We start from the raw sequence: 22,112 nt of genomic DNA, 5'->3' as shown, positions 1-22,112 counted from the left end.
AAAACTAGGTTGTAGTGCATAGGGCTGAAGTGAATTTGCACTTCATAGTGTGGCTTATTTATTGTGGTTAAATACATTTAAACCTGTGATCTGAGCCAACATGATCTATATCAAACTGAACTAATTTAGCTGTTTACTGCTTAGTAATAAATAACCCTATTTGGGATGGACTAGTTTCATGTGTGGAGATGTCGTAATGCAAATGCAGTTTCCGTTTTTTCTCTGTGGTTTTAGACATGTCTAAATCTGTCATGTCAGTCGTTTTTACAGACTGTGTGTGTGTAGAAAGATTACACAGTCTTTATTTACTACGAAAGAATCTGTAGAAATAATCTCAGATAAAATATTTCCTTTTCTGTACCTTTGGTAGTGATTCCATTATATACTGTGGGAAAAGTTGTTTCATGCTTCTTGTTTAGTATAGAGACAGAATAAAAACTCCTGCCAAAACCGTACTGAAACTGACTTGTCAGAGGAGCAGTGCTTCCTAATTCTTGGCTCACATATAGTCTACAGGTGAGACCAAAATTTTAAATGCAAATAGGCAAATAAAGACACTGAATTTAAACTTTGCATAACTGCACACTTTGCATGTTACCTTGTGTTTCTTGTGTTAAGTCAATTAGGGTATCATTCATTCATTCATTTTCTTATCCGAACTACCTCGGTTCACGGGGAGCCTGTGCCTATCTCAGGTGTCATCGGGCATCAAGGCAGGATACACCCTGGACAGAGTGCCAACCCAACGCAGGGCACACACGCTCTCATTCACTCACACACTACAGACAAATTTCCAGAGATGCCAATCAACCTACCATGCATGTCTTTGGACCGGGGGAGGAAACCGGAGTACCCGGAGGAAACCCCCGAGGCACGAGGAGAACATGCAAACTCCACACACACAAGGTGGAGGCGGGAATCGAACCCCCAACCCTGGAGGTGTGAGGCAAACGTGCTAACCACTAAGCCACCGTGCCCTCAATTAGGGTATAATTTAGGGTAATAATTTATTTCCATTGGAGGCAAAATAAGTTTTTTCATCATCATCATCATCATCATCATCATCATCATCATCATCATTTTATATATATGTATAGGTTTAACCTTTTAAACTATAGGTTTAAACTTTTTTGGTTAAACTTTGTTCATCCCTCCTATGTAGTCCTAATATTTTTTTAGATATTTATACTTATGGTACCTTTAGTTATCTGGAAATTGCTCCTAAAGAGGATTCAGACCAATTGAGGTCTATAGCTTTTTTGAACTTAATTGAATTGATTTGGCCATCCTCCAAATATCGCATATATGAATGAGTTGGAGTGCAACTAAGATGACGGTAATGTGACAGTTTAATATTTAATGTGCAGAAAATAAAAAAGTTTATTTCAAATTTGCAAAGACAAGGTTTCTTTTTGTTGCGGGTTTTACCATTAGGCCTTGTTACAATTAGGTGACATTAACAGAGGAATAGTTGTGTGTATGCTATTTTTTTCCCATAATGTGAACTCATAGTGTGCTCTGACATATCACAGTTTGCAGTATGAACAAGAATTTGTGAGCAAACATGCATTTGTGTAGTCAGCCAAAAAAGATACAGCATAAAATGTTATGGTGGGATTACCAATGTATTACAAGACACTTATAAATGGAAGTATAATGAGATGAGAAATGAAAGAATTTCAGGTTTGTGACTTCATTGCCCATCTCTTTATGGAATTTTCCAGCTCAGTCTTTTTGTGTTTCGGAAATTCTGCCTCCAGCGTATTATTAAGCCAAACAAGACGGCCTGTATCCACACCATTCATCAAAGCTGCTGCATTTTCCAACACCCTAATGCAACCTGCAGTGATCTGACGGCTGCAAGTTCCAGCCACTGCCAAGTCCATGTCAAAGAGCTTTTTTGTGGGCATGCTTAGCTGCTAGCAGACCTGTTTCACTGGACATCTAAAAGTATTAGTCTGAATGGACCTGGGCGGTGGAAAACTGGACTGTAGCACTACTTTATGAGGGCGGGGTAGCCTATAAATCAGTGCTCTTCTCACACAGCTACAGCCATCATAGGGCTAATCGGGCAAACACACAGAACATATGTTATTTTTAAAGGAACCTCCCAAACTGCTTGGGAGATTTTAGACAGGTGATTGGCTGCTTGCCTAGGAGTCTGTTAGAAGGACGTGCAGTAGTGATGACGGATGGCTGACATTATGCTATTTGTTCCAGACAGAGGGTCTTAGATTTTGCTTTTCTTTTCTTTTTTTTTCCAGTTATCCCCGGCCGCGCAGCAAATGCAACCAACACAGACACTGCAGTCTGGACAACCCAGTGGAGGTCGGCGCAGACGAGTGGTGGACGAGGACCCTGATGAGCGTCGGCGCAAGTTTCTTGAGCGGAACCGGGCGGCAGCTACACGCTGCAGACAGAAGAGGAAAGTTTGGGTGATGTCCCTGGAGAAGAAAGCTGAGGAGCTCACCCAGACCAACATGCAATTACAGGTATGGGCTACAGTATATCCCCGTTCTCCTACATGCAACCCAGTCTGAGGGAAAACATTTCAGACCTGATTCTGCTAAATGTTTTCCACCTCATAGGTCCTCATATTTCACAACATATTAGGTCGGGTCCAGTGGCCTATAAACGTGACTGGAATGACAGCTGATGCTACTGTAGCCAGGGAGCAGATGGAATTTAAATAGGCCTATGTGTGAAAGAGGAAAGCTCACAGGCTGAGAAGATGAAACTAAAAGAGGTCCAGTTGCTGCTGAGAGTGTGTTTGTGGAGCAGTAAAACAGAAAACCTCACAACATAAGTTAGGATGTTTGCACCATAGCTACATCCAAACCACATCCAAATTTTCTGTTGAATTTTGTATATACAAAATGGTCTTACCTTCTATCCAAAAATATTCATCATTTTGTAAAAACACAATGATTCACACCGCAGTCACCTACATTAATTTCACCTGTGAGTAATGTTAACACTGTAAGACTTTGCATCGTAACTGATTTACATTTTCCTCCCTGGATCTCACACCTCTATCCTGATTCTTATTAGCCAACAGACAATAAAAGACATGTTTAAGTAGTTTGTTCTCTTTCATCACTCTGGCATTCTCCAAATAAGTACATTGCCAAGGCTTGTTTTGGCTTCCAAGCTCCTCATTAAATGCTCAGGATATTCAAATACTTTATTTAATAAGACCAGTTACAGCCATATGCTCCTTTGTAATGAGACTCGAACCCGCAGATAAGCACGTGTCTGCTGTAAAGTCTGTGAACTGCACACTCGAGTTCATTTTTAAAATTGTTGATGATTATCATGGTTAAGCATTACAAAGTAATGACGATTCTCAAGTGATGTGACAGAATAACTTTATTTTTCTTGGATATTTAAGCAATGTGTTCTTTTTTTCAATGTAGACAAATCTGATGGACACTGAAGGACCCATACAGGCCACATTTTAACAGTTGATCGATATATACATATGTAATATGTCTAAACAATATATATTTTATTTCTAAATGTTGCAACAAACCCATTCCAATGTACAGTACCACAAGACTCCTGGAAGATAAAATGTTTGAAATGGTTTTTAATATTGTTTGTTTTTTGGGCAGAATGAGGTGAGCATGTTGAAGAATGAGGTGACTCAGCTCAAGCAGCTCCTACTGACACACAAAGACTGTCCCATCACCACCATGCAAAAGGAGTCACAGGGTTACCTCAGTGAGTGTTTAACACACACACACACACACACACACACACACACACACACACACACACACACACACACACACACACACACACACACACACACACACACTGTCTCATACTGAAAACAAATTTTAAGCTAAAATGATTCCTGTATGTTATTCTTATAAATCAAAACCGTTGTGCTCGATTTACAATCATAGTCTTATACACACCAATAATTTAGATGTACTACAATTTAAGGGTTAATTCAGTGACACATTTTGTGTCTGTTTTGTGCTCCAAATAGTCATATTTGTATTTTGATTTAAACTAAAGTTGGCATAGCCCAAACTGGAAGGATTCTTTTAATAGTTGAATATGACTTCCCTAAAACTGTGTCCTCAGAAAGACTGGAAAACCCCAGTGGTAGAAATGTCAGCATTGTCAGCATGGGGTATAAATGTGAAATCTGGCTTAAAATGTTCCTCAATATCTGTTACGTGCCTTCGAGTTTTTCGGCTCTTGCAGTTTTGCAATATTTCAAAAAACAAAAAAAAAGATTAATATCTTGACCTGAATGATTGGCCATTACTTTACACATAGACTAACATTCGCTTTAATTATTGTGGTCTTTTTTTGTTCCCTGATCTTCCCACAAGCTTCTTATCTGATTCTTTCACATGAAAAACCTCCTGCTTAATTTTTTTTGTTCCATGTGATCCAAATCCTGATGCACACTTTGATTATCAACCAGTGGCCAAGATTTCTTAAAATAAATATGTATCACACCTTTGATCTTCTGTATCTATGTTTGTTTACAATATATTACTTGTTCATTCCAAATAATATATGTATATTTTGTTACATGCTTATCTAAGGTAAAGTTCCACGTTAATACTGTCTTCTAGATTTACGCAATTTTAGGCAAGTCACACACACACACACACACACACACACACACACACACACACACACACACACACACACACACACACACACACACACAAATATAACCTACTCCTTCGCTTCACAGGTCCAGAGAGCAGTCCAGCAGGAAGTCCAACCCCTGTGTCCCAGCAGCAGGTCATCCAGCACAACACCATCACCACATCCAACACGGTCTCCAATCACTGCACAGACATCAACCCCATCCACTAGAGCCCCTTTATGTCTTAGACACTCGAACAGCTGCACCGTGAGCTCCGTGAACAAAGGCACACTTCTGAGCTTCTGTGGCAACTCTTTCTTCCATAAGTATTTGGTACATGTATGGTTTCATCTCATGGTTTCTTTGGTGGGTTTTTTGGTTGTTTTGTTTTGTTATATTTTTTAATTTGAAAATAGTTTCAAAAGGAGGCCTATCAAAATGAATCCAGTGCTGAAATTTTTAGAATGACCTGTTCACACAAATTTAAGGTTCAATATTATTGTGATTTTACATTTGAGGAGATGTTGAGACCGTTTCTGCGTGTATTACTGATTAACTGTCTGTCCCTCAAATACTACTGCCTTCCCACATATGCAAGTCAAACTGTAGCATCGGTGTGGTGTGTCCTTTCTCATTCTCTGATCTATAATGCCAAAAAAAAACAAAAAACTATTCATTTTGTATCTGTTTGTATTTAAAAATGATTTACGAAAAGTATTTGTCCTGTCCCACTTCCAGTCTCCTGCAAGGCGATGAACTAAGAAAACCTAATTGATAATTCATTATGTATTGATGACAATAACGATGTTAAACGGAAGCAATATACATCAGTCTGACGAATTCTCAACATTTCTTTCATTTTACCGTCAATTTACCAGATCGAATTCACATCACAACACCACAGTGTAGTATATTAATTACCGCTTGGCTGGTGCTCTACTGTGCTGCTTTTATAGCAGCAGCCAGTAATTTTAAAAACAATTTCTATCACGTAGTGTTCAAGTTGAGTGTTTGCCTTGTTGAAAATTCGTCAGAATTCTGGTGAGGCCCACTGTTTGTGTGTATGTGTGCATGAATCTCAGTGGCTGCTCTAGCCATATGCTGAATCTCAGCACGGTGACATTCTCGATACATCTCTACTTTATAAAACCTCTGGGCCAAGTTACAAAGGCCTTCTGTAAAGTAAGAAAATAATGTAATCACCAGTAATCAACGTTTGTTTAAACCTGCATGGCCATTGTTCTGTTGGATGAATATGAGGTTGAAACCTAGCCTTTTGGGGTTTTTTTTTTTTTTAGCATGGCCAGAAGAGTCTGTCTCTTGGTTGCTCCTTAAGTCTATGATTATGCAGTATGTAATATGATCATTCAGTCTAACAGACTCAACAGATGTTGATTAGATTGTCTGGATTGAGAGACATATAAGTAAGAAAGCTTTATGAGCAGCTCTTCCTATCAAGGACCAAGCAAAGACTCAATAGAGGTCTACAGAATTTCCTATGGCAGATACGTAGGGGTCTGCAGGAGATCAAATCTGCTGCTGCACTGGAGATCTTCATATTGATAGCAGCTTCTTCTTACTATAAGGACATTCCAATGTGAACTCTATTTTTTGCCCTTTGTATCTTTGTTTGGTTGTTTGTTAAAAAAAATCTCTTTACCTCAGGACTGCATAATCCCAGACACGAAGCTGCCCACTAAGTGGCTGAGTAGGCCTTGAAGCCCTGATGAGGTTGTATCAATTAGCTGTCTCCCTTTAATTATGACTTATTACCTAGCGCTTTTTTGTCTGCCTCGAAGAGAATGTAGCATTTTACTATTTCTTAACAGGTACCGATCTAAACTATGCTTTTCAACTCTCACATTGTGCCTGAAATATTTTGTGACTTACTCACATGAAAAGAATGTCAGTCATTATTAATATCAAACATTTTGTGTGTGTGTGTGTGTGTGTGTGTGTGTGTGTGCGTGTTGAAGATTTTATGCTCTTTTGTAAAAGTTCAGACTAATTGCTTGCTTGCATGGAGTCGTTCCTGGCGATTCACTTTGGTGAACACTTGGGTATTCCTCTGGACCTCGGAAGCCTGTGATGAGAGCACCTTGACCTTCTTTGACTTTTCCCAGGCATCCATGGTCAAGCCCAAATAAATAGTTAAGTTTGCGCCAAAATGTCCCCCTGAACAGGAGAAAAGGTCCTTCTTCCAGCAGCTGAACTCTCAAGTATTCCACAGCTTGTCAAGGACAACAAATTTTACCCTTCTTAATTGGAACATATTGATTTCCTTCGCCTTCTCATGCAGCACTATGTCCGGAGCGGAAGTGTGCTAAAACACCTCCATTTTTAGAGGAGGATCCATGTAGCTGTCTATGCACTTTGACCTCTGCGAGTACAGCAGAGTTTGAAATAGCCATATTGAAGACTCAGTGATTCTTCTGTTCCCACACCAGCGAGATGCAGCCCCTGTCATCCCATGGAGACAGAGGTATCGCAGCCTTTTGTATCTCCCAAAAACAAGGAGTCCCTTATTGGGCCACTCTACTGGAATCCAAGGATATGTATATGTTCACTTTCAGACTTTGTGTCTAAATTCTCTTATAGCTTTAAAATATTATAGATATCTCTTTAAGATGTCTCTTATCTACAAAACTTTGTAGATAACCTTTGTAGGTTTTTCACACTGTGAAGGTGGCTGGGGTAGTAATGTGAAACAAAACAATAATGTTTTCTATTGAGTCTAAGACCTCATGCGTTGCGTTTGCGTTCGGTCAGTTGCAGCAGTTATCCAAAATGAACAATGTAACTGAAGCCAGCACTTGCTACATGTAGCATTGTAAAGAGGCTTTTTATTTTCATTTGTTTCCAACCGATTTGATTTGTGGTTTGTTACAGCTAAACGCGAACCTGTTCACAGTACATGTGTCATCTCAGTGTGCATTTCAGTACTTCACTCTAGTTCCTACATTGCAATGTAGTGAACTGGCAAGAAGGTTGGCCACCATAGCTGTCTTATTCCAGACTAAAAATAGACATGATATTTGTACTGAACTCACAAGATTTGCATCCATGTTCCCCAGGCATGAAAGATAACATTAACGATTAAATGGGTCTCTATGGAGGACCATATGGTTGTCGTTGGATACAATTATCATCCAGTAACATGTCTCAGGCCACGCTGGAGTAGCAAAGTTAAACAACCATCAGACGTCCTGCAGTATTTCATCTCTTCAGCCTTTTCATTTCAAATGACAGCAGATCAGGTTAACGTCCACTACGGGCGACATCACCTCTGCTCACCACAAAGGCCGAAAACGAAACAGATTCAACTGGAATGATTTGTAAAAGGAACAATATTAGAGAGTAATCTCAACTTGTTGATTTGGACAAAGTTCCTTTTTACAATGGGTCGAAATAGGTTTGTATTTTGTACATGCTTTCTAAGAAAATGAATTTAAACAAAATGTGTTCGAGTCTGCTTGTGTGTGCGAGTGTGTGATTTTTTTTTTTTTTTTGCGCGATGGTGGACGTTAAAAAAAAAGTATAAATGTATCATTTGAAGCATAAAAATATAAATATTGTATAGATTCTCATTAATCTTGCTCATAATGCAACCACCTTTCTTCTCGAAAGGAGTCAATGTTTGGTACATGTTGTAAATAATGTTTGCATAGCACTTCAAGTGTTTGTTCATGTTTGTTAAAATGTCTGTTTATTTCTGCGCATAAACCTTTCCTCGTTTATTCCATGTCCTGGATTCAAACATGCCTGCATAACTTTGTACATTTTCTATATGAATGTGTTTGTTCATTTGTTTGTCTATGCATATGTACAGATGTGAGATCACAGCAGCTATATTACAGTATGAAAATAAAGCACTTGTTCAGTAACAAAGTGTGCCAGGCTTTATTAAAGGAGGGATACAATTCAATGTATTTGTCATGTCACAAAACCAAACACAGCCATGGGTAATGGCTCAAAATGAAAGTAGACATTCAGGCCTTGAAGAATTTTTAGTGGTTCATAAGAATTTCAGTTTATACTTAGCCTACTAGTGGAAATATTTTAATAGAAAAAAAAAAAGGTTAGTTTTCTTTGACACAAATGTTGAGTAATAGTGATATCTGCTCTCTTAGATGTCCCAAATGCTTCTTTTTAAGCATCTCCAATTTGAAGGTGTTATCTTTACTATCTTTTTAAGGTTATCCCAACAGAGGGAAAACATCTCACTCTGATTTTATAGCAGTAATTTATTCGTCTATAATGATAAAATTCTGGAAATGTCCAATAAGTCGATTCTGAACACCAGTGTAATGGTTAAAAAAAAAAAAGTGGAATAAATCATAAAAATTGTTCATCATAACTTACACAATACCTTTAAGAACGATAGCAGATGAGCCCTTTCTTCCTAATACAATTCTCAAACTGATTTAGATAGTTACTGACATCTAATAATGTACTCCATAAAACATATATAATTAGAATTAGATAGTCTAAGTAGGAATTTGTGTTTACGATGAAGTGAAAACGAGAGGAATTAAGTATACGGTGGTGTGTTAGGAGTGTTAATATATTACTAGATCCACTTAGTATTTACACACACTTTATAAATGTGAACAGACAACAAATATGCATTTGTAAGCATAAGAAATAACAAAGCTCAGAAATAAGAAAGCTAAGAAAACAAAACTGCAAAAACATATACAGTATAGACACCACAAATGAGCAAAGTTTGTACTGTTGCAAAGCTGATGTTGGTGATAAGAGCTTAAAAGATGACTATGGTAAGAATTAATTTGCACTGTGGCTCAGTGTTGGTGCTTTCATCTTGGCAAATCGTTTTCAATTCCCCAGTGTTCTAAAGAGCCCTCTGAAGAACTTGCGCCGTCCAAATCCTCCATAAATAAATCAGGACTTTGGCTAGGTCATGTGAGTTCCGCCACCTTTTATTTGCAAACAGTCAAGTGATTTTGGATGAATGTTTGGAGTTGTTGTCTTGTTGCAACATCCATCTTCTCTCCAAATTCAGTTTCTTGGCTAAGGAGATTAAATTCTTCTCTAATGTATGACATGTAATGCCCCAGTACCATTTGAAGAGAAGCAGCCTCGTATCATGATGCTCTTGATGCGTCTCTTTTTTTTTCTCCATACAAGGCAAGCTGCATTATTGCCAAAATGACCAAAGTATAATTTCCCCCTAAAATATAATTAGATTTATCTAAAGAGCCTGATCTCTTTATTTTGTGGGCTGTATGTGGAGTATAATCAGCTTTAAATAAAATCGTGACTCCAAACATATTTAGATATGGACAATTTTTCTTTCCCCATAAAACTATAAAATTGTCAAAATTAATATATTCCAAATAGCATATAGATGAACCACTATAACAAAAATAACCAGAATGTTTGTTGAAATGGTTAGAAACTGACTTTGTTCAAAATATTTAAACATGTGTTAGTTATTTGGGTTGCCATGATTCAGGTTAATTAGGACAGTCTTCAAATATAATAAGTCGATAGAGGAAAAGGGAAGGGAAATAATTGACATAAAAAAACCCCACACAATTTCATAAATTACTGGAACATGATGATTAGATGAATATGAAGGTTATTATTGTTATTATAATTATAATAATTATTATTATTATTGTTATTATTTTACAAATAATAAGTTTTTAATCAAGTCATTGATGGATAAAAGATAAAAGCAGTAAAAATATTTCACATCTTAACATGTTGTGAAGACGGTTTCCACTACCGTATTTTTTTCAGAATTTGATATAAATCATTTCAACAAGAAATAATACTGAAGAACAAAAAACAATAATGTACAGTACTAGCAGACAAACATGAAGCGCAATTATATAACAGTACAGTACAAACATTAGCAAATGGAAATCCATGGACTAAACATTGAGTTATATGTAGTAAGAAAAGTAAAAGTGCAGTGTTCAGAATTACAGTAGAGTAAACAAGACTTTATAGAATCCTAAGGGATGTGTAAGATGAACATGTCCGTGTCGAGGAGTGTGATGGCCTGAGGGTAAATGATCCTGCTGAGGCTCTCAGTTTTAGCTATCAAACTACAGAAAGTTTCGCTCTGATTGCAGTGACAATGTGGAAATTCAAGAACTGTCACACTGAACTGAACTCATCTTATGTTTTGTGTATTTTACTTTTCTGCCTCTTCGGTCCACAAGGAAATAATATTCTGTAACCGATTTATACTTTCCTCCCAAGTCCATGTACAGCATCTTGTTTGTGTTTCTGACTTTTTCTTTCTTTCATGATTCGTCATGCATTTTTCCTGTATCAGTCGACTATGATTGATTTGTTTTGATTATTCTTGTTTGGAGTTTTTGCTTGCTCTTTGATGCATTGCATGTGTTTTATGAAGGTTTTGTATAATCTGTGTCGTTTATTATTCTTTACCGTTCTATTAGAATTTCTATTTTTATGTGACTCCTTTATTGTTCTTTTTCTTTCTTTTTCATTCGCATCTTTCCCTATTTCTAGAAGCCTAATCAGAACATTTGATGCTACAAAACAATAACAACTCACATGCTTTTCCACTTGTCTCAACCCTCTGGACTTTTTGGTACTTGTTTTAATTTTCATGTTTTTGTTTGTCCCTAGTTACCCCTGACCAAGTAGGCAAAGCAATACTCTCGCTAATGTATGAAGCTCGAGTCCCCCCTGGTGCATAGGCCAGTCTATTTATGTATGCTAAATTTAAGGAGTGTTACCTTTCATGTAAATGCCACTTCATGACACACTGACATATGATACATGCAAAATGTCCTATCAAGTTAAATTTGGAGATTTAGATTAAAATACTTAAATTAGATAAAAAATTTGAATGAAAGAAAGCAAGAAAAAAAGCAATCACTTGGTTAATCAATTACTGCACACTGCACTACACTACAGAAATACTGTTCAGATTGTGGCCATATACTGTAGCATACACATTTTTTGTTTCTATCTATAATCTATGATCCTGCTACATAAAATACACATATTTTGCACATATTCTGCAAAGGTGGTGTACTTAACCACGTATTGTGTATGCTTGCCCCCTGTAGGTTAGAAACTGAAACACAGTACTAACCCTAAGTCTAGGCTCTCATCATCTTCTTCCATCCTATATCTAAACACCAGTGGAATTAGAAAACCTGACTTCTGACACATCTGACCTCTTCTTCTATACCACCAAAGGTCCTTGTCATGAAACGGAGCCTGAAGGTTCCCCAGTTCACCTGGATTAGCACCATGAAGCAGTGTTTCTCATACTGGTCTGTGAGTTTTGTTACAGTGCTAGAAATAACAATCTAATATTATCTACTGTATGTTTTGTATAATATAATGTCAAGTAAGGCACATCTATAAACAGACATAAAACAGACAGCCACAACTTGGACCTAATGCATTTTCTCTGTGGAAATGTCAGGAATTAATTAAAATCATAAAATTAGTCAAAAACAACTAATTATCGTTATACACATTTAAATTCATATTTGCATAATTGTATTATATTCTGAGGACTATGACGTTTGATTACAGTATACTGCTGCTGATAAGCCCCACATGCACAGCTTGTGAAGGTGCTTGGCCACACAGGCACACCTTGTGAAGGTGCTTAGCCCCACGTGCATAGCCTGTGAAGGTGCTTGGCGACAATGTCTATTGTTTAAAAGGGCTATACAAAAATGTTTTAATTGAATAGAAGTCATGTTAAATATACAGAATTTTTGAATGAACATTTACACCAACAGTGGAGTGGAAACACTGTAACTAACACAAAAGATAGTTCACTAATTATAGCGGAAAAAGGTAACCTTGTTGCTACAAGGGGATCTTCATTGTTGTTGTTTTCCATCACTTTGTAATGTTATTATATAATCCATATATTTATTTAAAAGAGTTTAATAAACAGAATAGGAAACCAAACAATACTGTGAAACATTCTAATAGTAAAGGAGAAAAGGTTGTGTTGAGTCAACTGGACCACTAGATGGTACCTCAAGAACAGGCAGAATCCTGTAGAACAAAAAAATGCTGCAATTCTATTGATTGTGAGATTAAAAAATAGTGTCTTTTTAAAAAAAAATCCATTTAGTATTCATCCCAGTAATAATGTTCTCCTTCCATGACAGAGGAAACCAGTCACAGGCTCTTCTTTTTTTATTTTTATTAAATATAGCACAGGGATAGTTATTAAATCATAAGGCAAAATGTGTCCCCGTACTCTCACAATTGCCTTAAAAATGAAAGAAAAAAAAGTCGGTGGTTCATTTGATTGTTTAGCTGTTTTTCCTTACCACTCTGGATCTAAATCTGCATCAGAATTGTTATAAAGCTGCTTAGTGAATATGTCTAAAAATAAAGGTACTAGAAAATTATTTACCGGGTTTTATCTTTTGTGTGAGTAAAAGCTGTAAATGTTGTCCCAAGTTATGTATTAAAAAACCTACAAGCCACAGGAAACCAATCGCATTCCCTTGTTTTAATACAGCACAGGGAAAGTTAAAACTTCAAACAGTTCATAGAGATGGGTGACAATTCACCAGCATTGCACTACCTCAAACACTGGTCCTAATGCTTTTCGGGAGAATAAATAATAAATAATTCAGTACACACAAATACTTGTTTAAAAACATCAATTTATTCAAAACCTGATTCAAAAAAAAAAATAGAATATGTACATTCCCTGGAAATAATAATTTACAGCATCTTTAAATGGTCAAGTATACAAACACTCTTCTGATTCGTTTAGTGGTGATTAATGAAGAACCAGTCATGGCTGAAAGAATAAACCCAGGTCAGGTGATTAAGACATTCGAAACTCATGGATGGCATCAGACAAATCCTTTTGTGGACAGGAATCTGTCTATCATGTCAAAGGATCTTGCTGGTTGGTCATAAGGCAAAATGTGTCCCCCACCTCTCACAATCACCTTATAAACAAGAAAAATGGAGACGTCTCTATCAAGGTCCCAAACATAGTAATATGCATAAATGACATGGAAAGTGCAAAGACAATATGCTAAGATTAGAAGCCAATTCAACACATAAATACCAACAGACACATAAGTAAGAACTGCTGTAAATATTGTCCCGTTTGTCCTTTTGAATTAAAAATAATTTAAAAAAAATAATAAAAAGGTGCTTACCTGGTAGAATTCTTTCACTTGCCGGATGTACCCAGCTATCTCTGTGTCACTTGGCTGCACCTTCCAGTAGTACCGCTCGGCTTGTTTATATTCATCTGCCCCAGTCCAGTTCACTGTGGGCAGGAAGCGTTCAGTCAGTGGAGCTGCAACGATCACATCCAGCTGTCCACTGTACATCAGCACCTACACACAATCACAAGACAAAAATGGAAAGCTAAAGTTAAAAGCAAGTCAGGATTGTTACAATCATCTTCACAATTACAATACAGGAGCAACGAGCTGTAGCTCACTGTGTACTAAAGTACACTACAGTGCTGCATCTTCTCACCCTGTAGTTGTCCATGAGGACAGCAAGCCAGGGTTTGATGGACTTCATTACATCCTGGAGAAGATGTTTCTCCACATCTGAGCCATCGTGAAACGTCAGGTTTCCTACATGGATAGAGCTTCTCACTGTGGGCAGTGTCACAAACCTGCTAAAATACTCCTGATCTTCAGGCTCCTGTGTCGGGGAACAGCACCAACAGACAGAATACAGATTAATGACCGTATTCACACACTTTGGGAAAGAAATTGCAGTAAATAGTACAAAACTTTAAAACACATTAAAAATCATCATCATTTTGGTTGTTTCGCTATAAATATCCCAACATACACCACAGTCAATCATTTGTGTCAAGCAAACTTTTGCATACAACAGTATATACACTAAGAAAAAAGAAAATAAATAAATTTAAAAAAGAATAATAATAAAGCTCACTGAATGTACTCGATTCAAAAACACACCAGTGATTGAACTGAGTAACTTTAACATAATTAGTTTTTGTACATCCCATATGATCTGAGCTCTCACCTGAGCTGAGAATCCAACCCATGACTCCTATATAGCAACAGCCACATTAGCATAGCATCATTTAAGTGCTTAAATGTTATAATATAGTTATAGTGTCCAACTGTTACCAAGATCCTTGAAAGATCTCTCCAGATATAATTAACTGGCTACATATTCCCTTTTTCCAGTTTCCATTATTTCTCAAAGTGACACCAAAGGGCTGAAGTCTCAAAAATTAGCTCATCATAAAGAAATAGTTCTATTGCAGTTACACATAATATTAACTGAAATACCTCTACAAAACCTCCCCTGCAAAAATTGCGAAGTCATTTGGTTTATTTGCCAAAATGTGGAGGCAGGGTCAAAGGCGTCAAAGTCTCTGTACCTGACACTGCATGTAGTTAAAGTAGTTTGTGCATCCGGTAGCATTCTGAAAGAATGACGGATAAGGAACAAGGTCTCCATTCAGTAAAGTGTCAAAAACCTAACAGAAAGAGGAAGCACTTTATTATTCATCAAAAGCAAATAAACAATTTTCTAATTCTAACAATTTAACTTTCATTTTCAGCACAAAACTAGTTTTTTTTAGAATACAAAAGATGTGCTGTGGTGATTAAGGCACCTTGAAGGCTTCTATCCAATTTTCCTGTTGGATGAGTTTGACACCATCATCTGTCTGATTCTTCACATACTGCCTCTGCAGCTCATCTACCAGGCCAGTTTGATACAGGAAATCTGCATAGCCTCCTAACATCTAAGTGAAATATCCACAAATCAGAACCCAGTGATATGTATAATAAATGTAGTATGAGGTATGAGACCGTGAATGACTATAGAATCGAACTTAAAGTAAAAAAACAACAACATATCTATAAAAAACATTATAAAATCTAAAATATACTATATGTATACAGATCAGTGTGTAACATCAGTTGGTGAAATATAAGCTAAAATAATTAGCTATGTATTGTTGTATTTAAGCGTGCAATTACTCTGCATCGGTTGTACACTGGATTCACGGTGCACTTTGGGTAACGCTATTGTAATCTAACAAAGGAAGATGATTTAAGTCCACTACAAATTAGCTCTAAGATTTTTCAAAGCAGCGATGCACTGCTTAAGGCTACACTTTTATTGGTGTGTAAAAAAAAGTGTGCAGCTTTAAACTTGACATTGAAGTGAGGTTTGTATTAGACTTGGAATTTGGCCTACCTGCTCAAAAGGCTTGGACTAATTTAGAGCATTAAATCAATCTCTCGCTCGCTCTCTCCTGTCTCTCTTTTGTTCTTTCTCTCTCTCCACCTCTCTCTACACATGTCCCTCTCTCCATCTCTCTCTCCACACACGTCTCTCTCTCTCTCTGTACGTCTCTCTGTACGTCTCTCTGTCTCTCTCTCTGTACGTCCCTCTTTCTCTCTCCACACGTCTCTCTCTCCACACGTCTCTCTCTCTCTCTCCACACGTCTCTCTCTCTCTCTCTCCACACGTCTCTCTCTCTCTCTCCACACGTCTCTCTCTCTCTCTCTCTCTCTCTCTCCACACGTCTCTCTCTCTCTCCCTATCCCCACGTCTCTGTCTCTCTCTCTACACACGTCTCTCTCTCTCTCTCTGTACGTCTCTCTCTCTCTCTCTCTCTCTCCACACACGTGTCTCTCTCTCTCTCTCTCTCTGTACGTCTCTCTCTCTCTGTACGTCTCTCTCTCTCTGTACGTCTCTCTCTCTCTGTACGTCTCTCTCTCTCTCTCTCTCTCTGTACGTCTCTCTCTCTCTCTCTGTATGTCTCTCTCTCTCTCTCTGTATGTCTCTCTCTCTCTCTCTGTGTCTCTCTCTCTCTCTCTCTCTGTGTCTCTCTCTCTCTCTCTGTACGTCTCTCTCTCTCTCTCTCTCTCTGTACGTCTCTCTCTCTCTCTCTCTCTCTCTCTCTGTACGTCTCTCTCTCTCTCTCTCTCTACGTCTCTCTCTCTCTCCCTCTGTACGTCTCTCTCTCTCCCCCTCTGTACGTCGCTCTCCCCCTCTGTACGTCTCTCTCCCCCTCTGTACGTCTCTCTCTCCCTCTGTACGTCTCTCTCTCCCTCTCTCTCTGTACGTCTCTCTCTCCCTCTCTCTCTGTACGTCTCTCTCTCTCTGTACGTCTCTCTCTCTCTGTACGTCTCTCTCTCTCTGTACGTCTCTCTCTCTCTGTACGTCTCTCTCTCTCTGTACGTCTCTCTCTCTCTCTGTATGTCTCTCTCTCTACGTCTCTCTGTCTTGTACTCACACAGATCTTTAATTCATCACTAGCATTAAAGACCAAATCCTGTGTCCACTCACCATCTCAGGATCACATAGGCCATCTCCAATAGCCACCCCCTTGAAATTAATTTTCACCTTGGCAGAAGGATTATTCTTGTGGATGTAGTAGCCAATCGCTGGAACATACTTTCCTGCATAGGACTACACCGCAAAGGAAATGGCGAGAAAGATTATAAAAACTGTGTCAACCTGTATAAAAAAACAACAATGCAGTCTATCCCTTGTGATATATACAAGCAGCACAGCTACTCTAAAGTATTGAGTGCTATCACTGTTATTGAGAGGATGAGAGCAGAGCAGTGCTGTCTTCCCACTCACCTCTCCTGTGGCGTAGAACTCATTGGGCTGAAACTCACTAAAAAGCTGGAAGAACTGAATCAGTGCACTGCAATGCAGCAAAAATGCAGCAGACATGTTAAAAAAACAACAGGAATCTGTACAGAAAAGCCTTACTTCATAATACAGGAAAATTCCTGGCCAGCTTACTTGTAAAGATCTCTGCCAACATCATCCTGGTTTCTGGCAAAGCCTTTATCATCAGCAGTGAAACTCCATCCAGTGCCCACCTAATGGAGCATGCATAATTACTCAAAGGTCACAGACAGAGGCCACACAATAAAGTTATTTTAATATACTAACTTCATTTGACAGCAATCTAACAACAATAACCTAAGAACGAAACACATGACCTGCAATGGACCTTAGATTGAATCCATAGAGATGGACTAACTTACCGGGTTGTCAATGTACAGAACTGAGTATGTGGAAGTCCAGGGGAAGTCCCTGTATCCCACTTCGATTAAAGAGAGAAAGATATATGTTAAGTAAGAACTAAAACGCTAGAATATCATGGGCTTAATGTTTATATAGGACACGATACACAACAAATTAAACAGCACTAACTGATAACGTTCAACAGACGACATGCACTCACATGTGAGATTATTATAGACAAAGTAAGGCCCGTGTTCTACAAAAAGCCCAAACATGGATGTGCCTCCAGGGCCTCCCTGAAGCCACAGCAGCACAGGAGCACTCTCGGGTTTCATCTGTACATAGAAACTCATTAGAAACTCATCTGTACAAAGAAGCATTTAAAATGCGAAGTAAATGACTATGTTTTTGCCTTATCTGAAGATTGATTTCAATATATAATATTTTAAAAAAATGGCTGCAATTAGTTAAAAATGTGTGCATGCATCTCAGGCAACAGTATTTCAGTATAATGTCGTATGAACCCTGCTTAAAATTCCACAAACCCCCAAAAACACATTCCCATGTCTCTGTTCCCAGAATATTCAGGAAATCCAATGACACATGTGACTATGTGGCAGATATTTCATAGGGGTGAGTAACGGGGTTATTTAAATGTTGTGACGCGTCATAACCTTAAAAAAAGGATGACTTACGAGAAGTACGAGAAGTTAAATGGATAAACACATTAATAAAACATATTATTATTAGTAGTATTTTATTGATTATATGTTGAGGTAAAGTGTAGTATAACTGGGACAAACAAAATGCCTGTTTATAAGAGGTTTTATTATTGTATATATAAATATATCAATTAATGTACAAAGATCGCAGTGAAAGACATTTATTTAAATGGCAGTGGGACACAAATGGCACCTATTTCTGAAATGTAGGGCACTTAAGCGCCACAGTTCTCACCATTCATGCTGTTATGAAATGGTAAATACAATTCCATGTACTAAATTTCATTCTTACCTGTGCAGGAAAGAACCAGAAGAAGAGGTTACTGTTGTAGCTTTTGTTGACCGTGAGATAGCCAGAGTAACTCTTTACATTAGCACCAGGTAGAGGGCCCACCAAGCTCAGCTTTCTGGCTGTAAACCAAGATCAAATAATGTGTTTTGATTTTTCAGTGGAAGACAAAATATTGTTTCTATCTCAGCCAAGGAGGCTTTTGACATCCACATCCAAAGAAAAAAAAGCAAATGGAGAACACTTATAAGTTTTTTAATTTGTCATCATTTGTGCATTTTATAAAGAATAAATACTTTCATAATATTTAACCTGATGGAACAAACTGATGAATACTTAAGGGGTCAAGATTTAACTTTTACTTCTCCAAGACTGTAAAGGACTATATTGCATCCATTAATATTGAATTTGTCAGTAACTGCAGTTGTGAGACCAATCAGCAAACCCCACAATGAGGTCGAACAATTCATTCAATGCCCTTCTTCACCTTAATAGTCTAAATACTGTCTACCATAAGCAGGTCCGGTAGCCCTGACTATTCACTGTTATAATTTTACCCCTCAGGGAAGACATCAGGCTGTCATTTAGCCGTCAGTATTAATGTCAAGAAAGCAGAACTGGCTATGAACAACAGTGACTTTTACTGCCTATAATTCTTCTCCTCACTTGTAACTTCCTTTTAACCAGCTCATGTGACTATAAACTGCAGTTCAAACAAACACCATCTTGTCCCCTAAGTCTTGACTTTTATATTTGCCGTATTTATTTTACGCCATAATGCTGTAGCGGGAAAAGAACCACAAACACGCTTGTCTTGTATCTCGAATAAAATAGATTTAAGGCTCTTTGTCACATGTATATTATATACTATATAAGATACATGTAATGCAGCGAAATGTTTTTCATTATTTACTCGTACGACAGTGCAACAACAGACAGAACAAACAATAAACTAGGGACATAATCAAACTTATTAAAAACGGAATTGAAAAGAATAAACATATAGTAAAATATATCAGTCTATGTAAATGTAACACAATGTATACACAACTATACCTGTGCAAAAACTTTTCCCTTTAGTACAAACTAAAATATGCAGATTCGCTTAAGTGTATAATGCAATCACACACAGGTACACACACATACACAAAGTTTGCACTCTAGGGAAACATTTTATATACACAAAGCTGTGTTTAGCATTAAACATTGGGTCAGACACCTACCTTCCTCTGTCTTGCCTTGTTCAATATATGGAGTGAGAAACAGAGGTTTTCCGGGGTCTGATCCAACAGATCCTCCTTCACTAACACGGAGAGATTTTCTGCAGAAGAATGAAGAGCAACCCCTGGACCACACCGACTCCCAAAACACAGCAAAGAGCAAGACAACCAGCAACTTCGTCATTCTGGAGCTTCAAAAAGAAAAATCGACACTTAAGAAGAAGTTATGTTTCCTGTTATCATCAACTGAAAAAGAGAAAAACATTATAGGAGCTGCAGCAAATACTTTGTAACTCATACTCGACTGTATAACTTAAATGGAGTCAAATGAACTCGAAGCTGTATATCATGATTCAGCTTTGTGGAGTCTCCATCTGGCCTGATTACGGCATCAAAATAACACTAACATTTTGTCATTTAAACTATTACATTAGTAAATCATGTACTAATACAAATCGAAAAATAAATAAACAAAGAATACACCTACCTTAAAAACAGATACCACTCAGATACTACTCGGATGCTACTCTGACTCCTGCAGCTACCATTGAAACCTAACGAGTCACGTGGTATGTCATATGGTCTCGAATCACGTGACTGTTCTTACCGAATGACGTCATCGTTAAACGTCCTTTTATAAATTGTATTAATGCTACTTAAATGTTTTTATTTATAAATGCACATTACTCACAAATTAAATCTTGTTTTCCGGTCGGTCGAGACTGGCTGAATGTTACACTAAGGTATAAAACAATATGTTAAAGGTGTATACAGAAAAAAAGTTATATCAAGAGGATTGTGCTTGAAATGTATTTAAATTATAGATATAGAAAAATTCCTGAGAATTTGCTCATTTTGGCTTACAAGTTATTCCCATTTATGCAACTGAAGGTTAAGGGACTTGTTCAGGGGCCCAGCAGAGGCAGCTTGGTGGACCTGGGACTCGAACTCATAAACTTCTGGTCAGTAGTCCAACACCTTAAAGTCTGGTGGAAGGAAAGAAGGGGGGGGGGTCCTTCAATACTCACACTATTTCACCTTATTTTTCCAAAAGCAAGATAATAAGTCCGTTCATTTGTTGTTTTTTTAAACAAGAATATATTTTTGATTAATATTAAATGTGTTAATATTAAATTCTTTGTAGACCATAAAAGTGAAAGATTAACACACAATGCTTATTTCTCCAAACACATTTTATTCAATACTACACGTTGTTACTAACACCAATTAATAATACTCCCCTTGTTTACAGATTCCAACTATGTAACAAATGAAAAATTGTAAAATAATATATATTTTTTTCAACCCAGTGTCAACGTGATAAATAAGATTACGGTGTACTGTACTTGCTGCGCATGCGTAGAGCTGCGCGGGTTCCCGAGACGCGTGCACAGTCCCGCCGCTCGGCGCTCGCACTTTAAGAAGGCGGATACCGCGGAAGAGAGAGAGCGTGTGTATGCGTTTGTCTGTCTGTGTGTGTGCGCGTGTTGACTGCGAGCTCTGAAGTGGCACATGGATCCCATACAGTAATAAACGCTCTTTTGCAGGTTGGAGAGAACATGACATAACCCGAAACGCTTAAACTTTTATCTCGTCCACTCTTTTTTTCCCATCTGGGACGCTGACAGCTATAAATACATGTATATAAACATAATTGACGTCCTCGCGCACTGACGGTAGAAGCCACGCTGTAAATGCGGCGCGCAGGCAGCAGCTCCCGGCTGATCCACGGTTCCTGTGCCACTCGTCTGGGGCTGGATCAGGCGTAGTTGTGCGTTAGGTTGTAATAAAGAACCGGGCTGAGATGGACGACCTGATTCGATCTTGTGAGCGCGAGAGAAAGTGATGGCAGCTTCGAGTAACTCCAGTCTGTCAGGTTCCTCCGTGTCCTCCGGTGAGTAACATTACCGTGCATTCTATCTACAAACGCTCTTTTATTTGTTTTCCCTTATTCAACGTTAAATAAAGGGTCGTTTAATGGACGATTAAAGGTAGAACTTGGTGGCTGTTAGGACAAGCTGTTGGCCCTGTGGGTTTGGCTTTATATAAAATGTTATTAGTCACTCATTAAAAAGCAGGACTGAGCACGCTGAGGTGTGTCATTCATATCCACCTAACTGTTAAAGAAGCTTGTGTTTTCTTTGACTTTTTTCTTGACACATGATTTTTTAGTCTTGTAGATAAAGACTGTAGCATGCATAAAGTTGCACATACCCGGTCAGTGCGCGAGCGCGTCCGGGGTTTGACGTTATAACTAAACC

General features: G+C 38.0%; 3 protein-coding genes across 11 annotated transcripts in view; 2 read left to right on the top strand and 1 right to left on the bottom strand.

The window, feature by feature from the left end:
• Positions 1 to 7,922, top strand: part of creb5b (cAMP responsive element binding protein 5b) — a 54,035-nt gene extending 46,113 nt beyond the window's left edge. For 4 of the 9 annotated variants that reach the window (XM_027149293.2, XM_027149289.2, XM_027149291.2 and 1 more), the window contains exons 9-11: positions 2,265 to 2,492; positions 3,615 to 3,723; positions 4,724 to 7,922. In XM_027149293.2, coding sequence (XP_027005094.1) covers positions 2,265 to 2,492; positions 3,615 to 3,723; positions 4,724 to 4,848 — 462 coding nt within the window. In that variant the 3' untranslated portion in view covers positions 4,849 to 7,922. Of the gene's footprint in view, positions 1 to 2,264; positions 2,493 to 3,614; positions 3,724 to 4,568; positions 4,615 to 4,723 lie in introns of all 9 variants that reach the window. The other 5 variants (XR_007140180.1, XR_007140181.1, XR_007140179.1 and 2 more) reach the window with 5 other exon arrangements.
• Positions 7,923 to 13,254: 5,332 nt separating this feature from the next.
• cpvl (carboxypeptidase vitellogenic like) lies at positions 13,255 to 20,485 on the bottom strand. Its single transcript, XM_027148795.2, has 13 exons — positions 20,339 to 20,485; positions 19,855 to 20,042; positions 18,635 to 18,753; positions 17,841 to 17,955; positions 17,641 to 17,699; positions 17,393 to 17,472; positions 17,225 to 17,291; positions 16,925 to 17,047; positions 15,237 to 15,368; positions 15,000 to 15,098; positions 14,111 to 14,284; positions 13,783 to 13,965; positions 13,255 to 13,566 (listed from the first exon to the last, which is right to left on the bottom strand). Exons 2-13 carry the CDS (start codon positions 20,033 to 20,035, stop codon positions 13,468 to 13,470), a joined length of 1,431 nt encoding a protein of 476 aa, XP_027004596.1. The 5' UTR covers positions 20,036 to 20,042; positions 20,339 to 20,485; the 3' UTR covers positions 13,255 to 13,467.
• An 815-nt stretch (positions 20,486 to 21,300) lies between these two features.
• The window catches only part of chn2 (chimerin 2), a 42,917-nt gene continuing 42,105 nt past the window's right edge, over positions 21,301 to 22,112 (top strand). Inside the window, exon 1 of the mRNA XM_027149490.2 lies at positions 21,301 to 21,745. Coding sequence (XP_027005291.1) covers positions 21,697 to 21,745 — 49 coding nt within the window. The 5' untranslated portion in view covers positions 21,301 to 21,696. The remainder of the gene's footprint in view (positions 21,746 to 22,112) is intronic.

The sequence above is a fragment of the Tachysurus fulvidraco genome, chromosome 3, assembly GCF_022655615.1.
Source record: "Tachysurus fulvidraco isolate hzauxx_2018 chromosome 3, HZAU_PFXX_2.0, whole genome shotgun sequence".
NCBI classification, from domain to species: Eukaryota; Metazoa; Chordata; class Actinopteri; order Siluriformes; family Bagridae; genus Tachysurus; species Tachysurus fulvidraco.
This window is presented reverse-complemented; position numbering and strand designations above follow the sequence as displayed.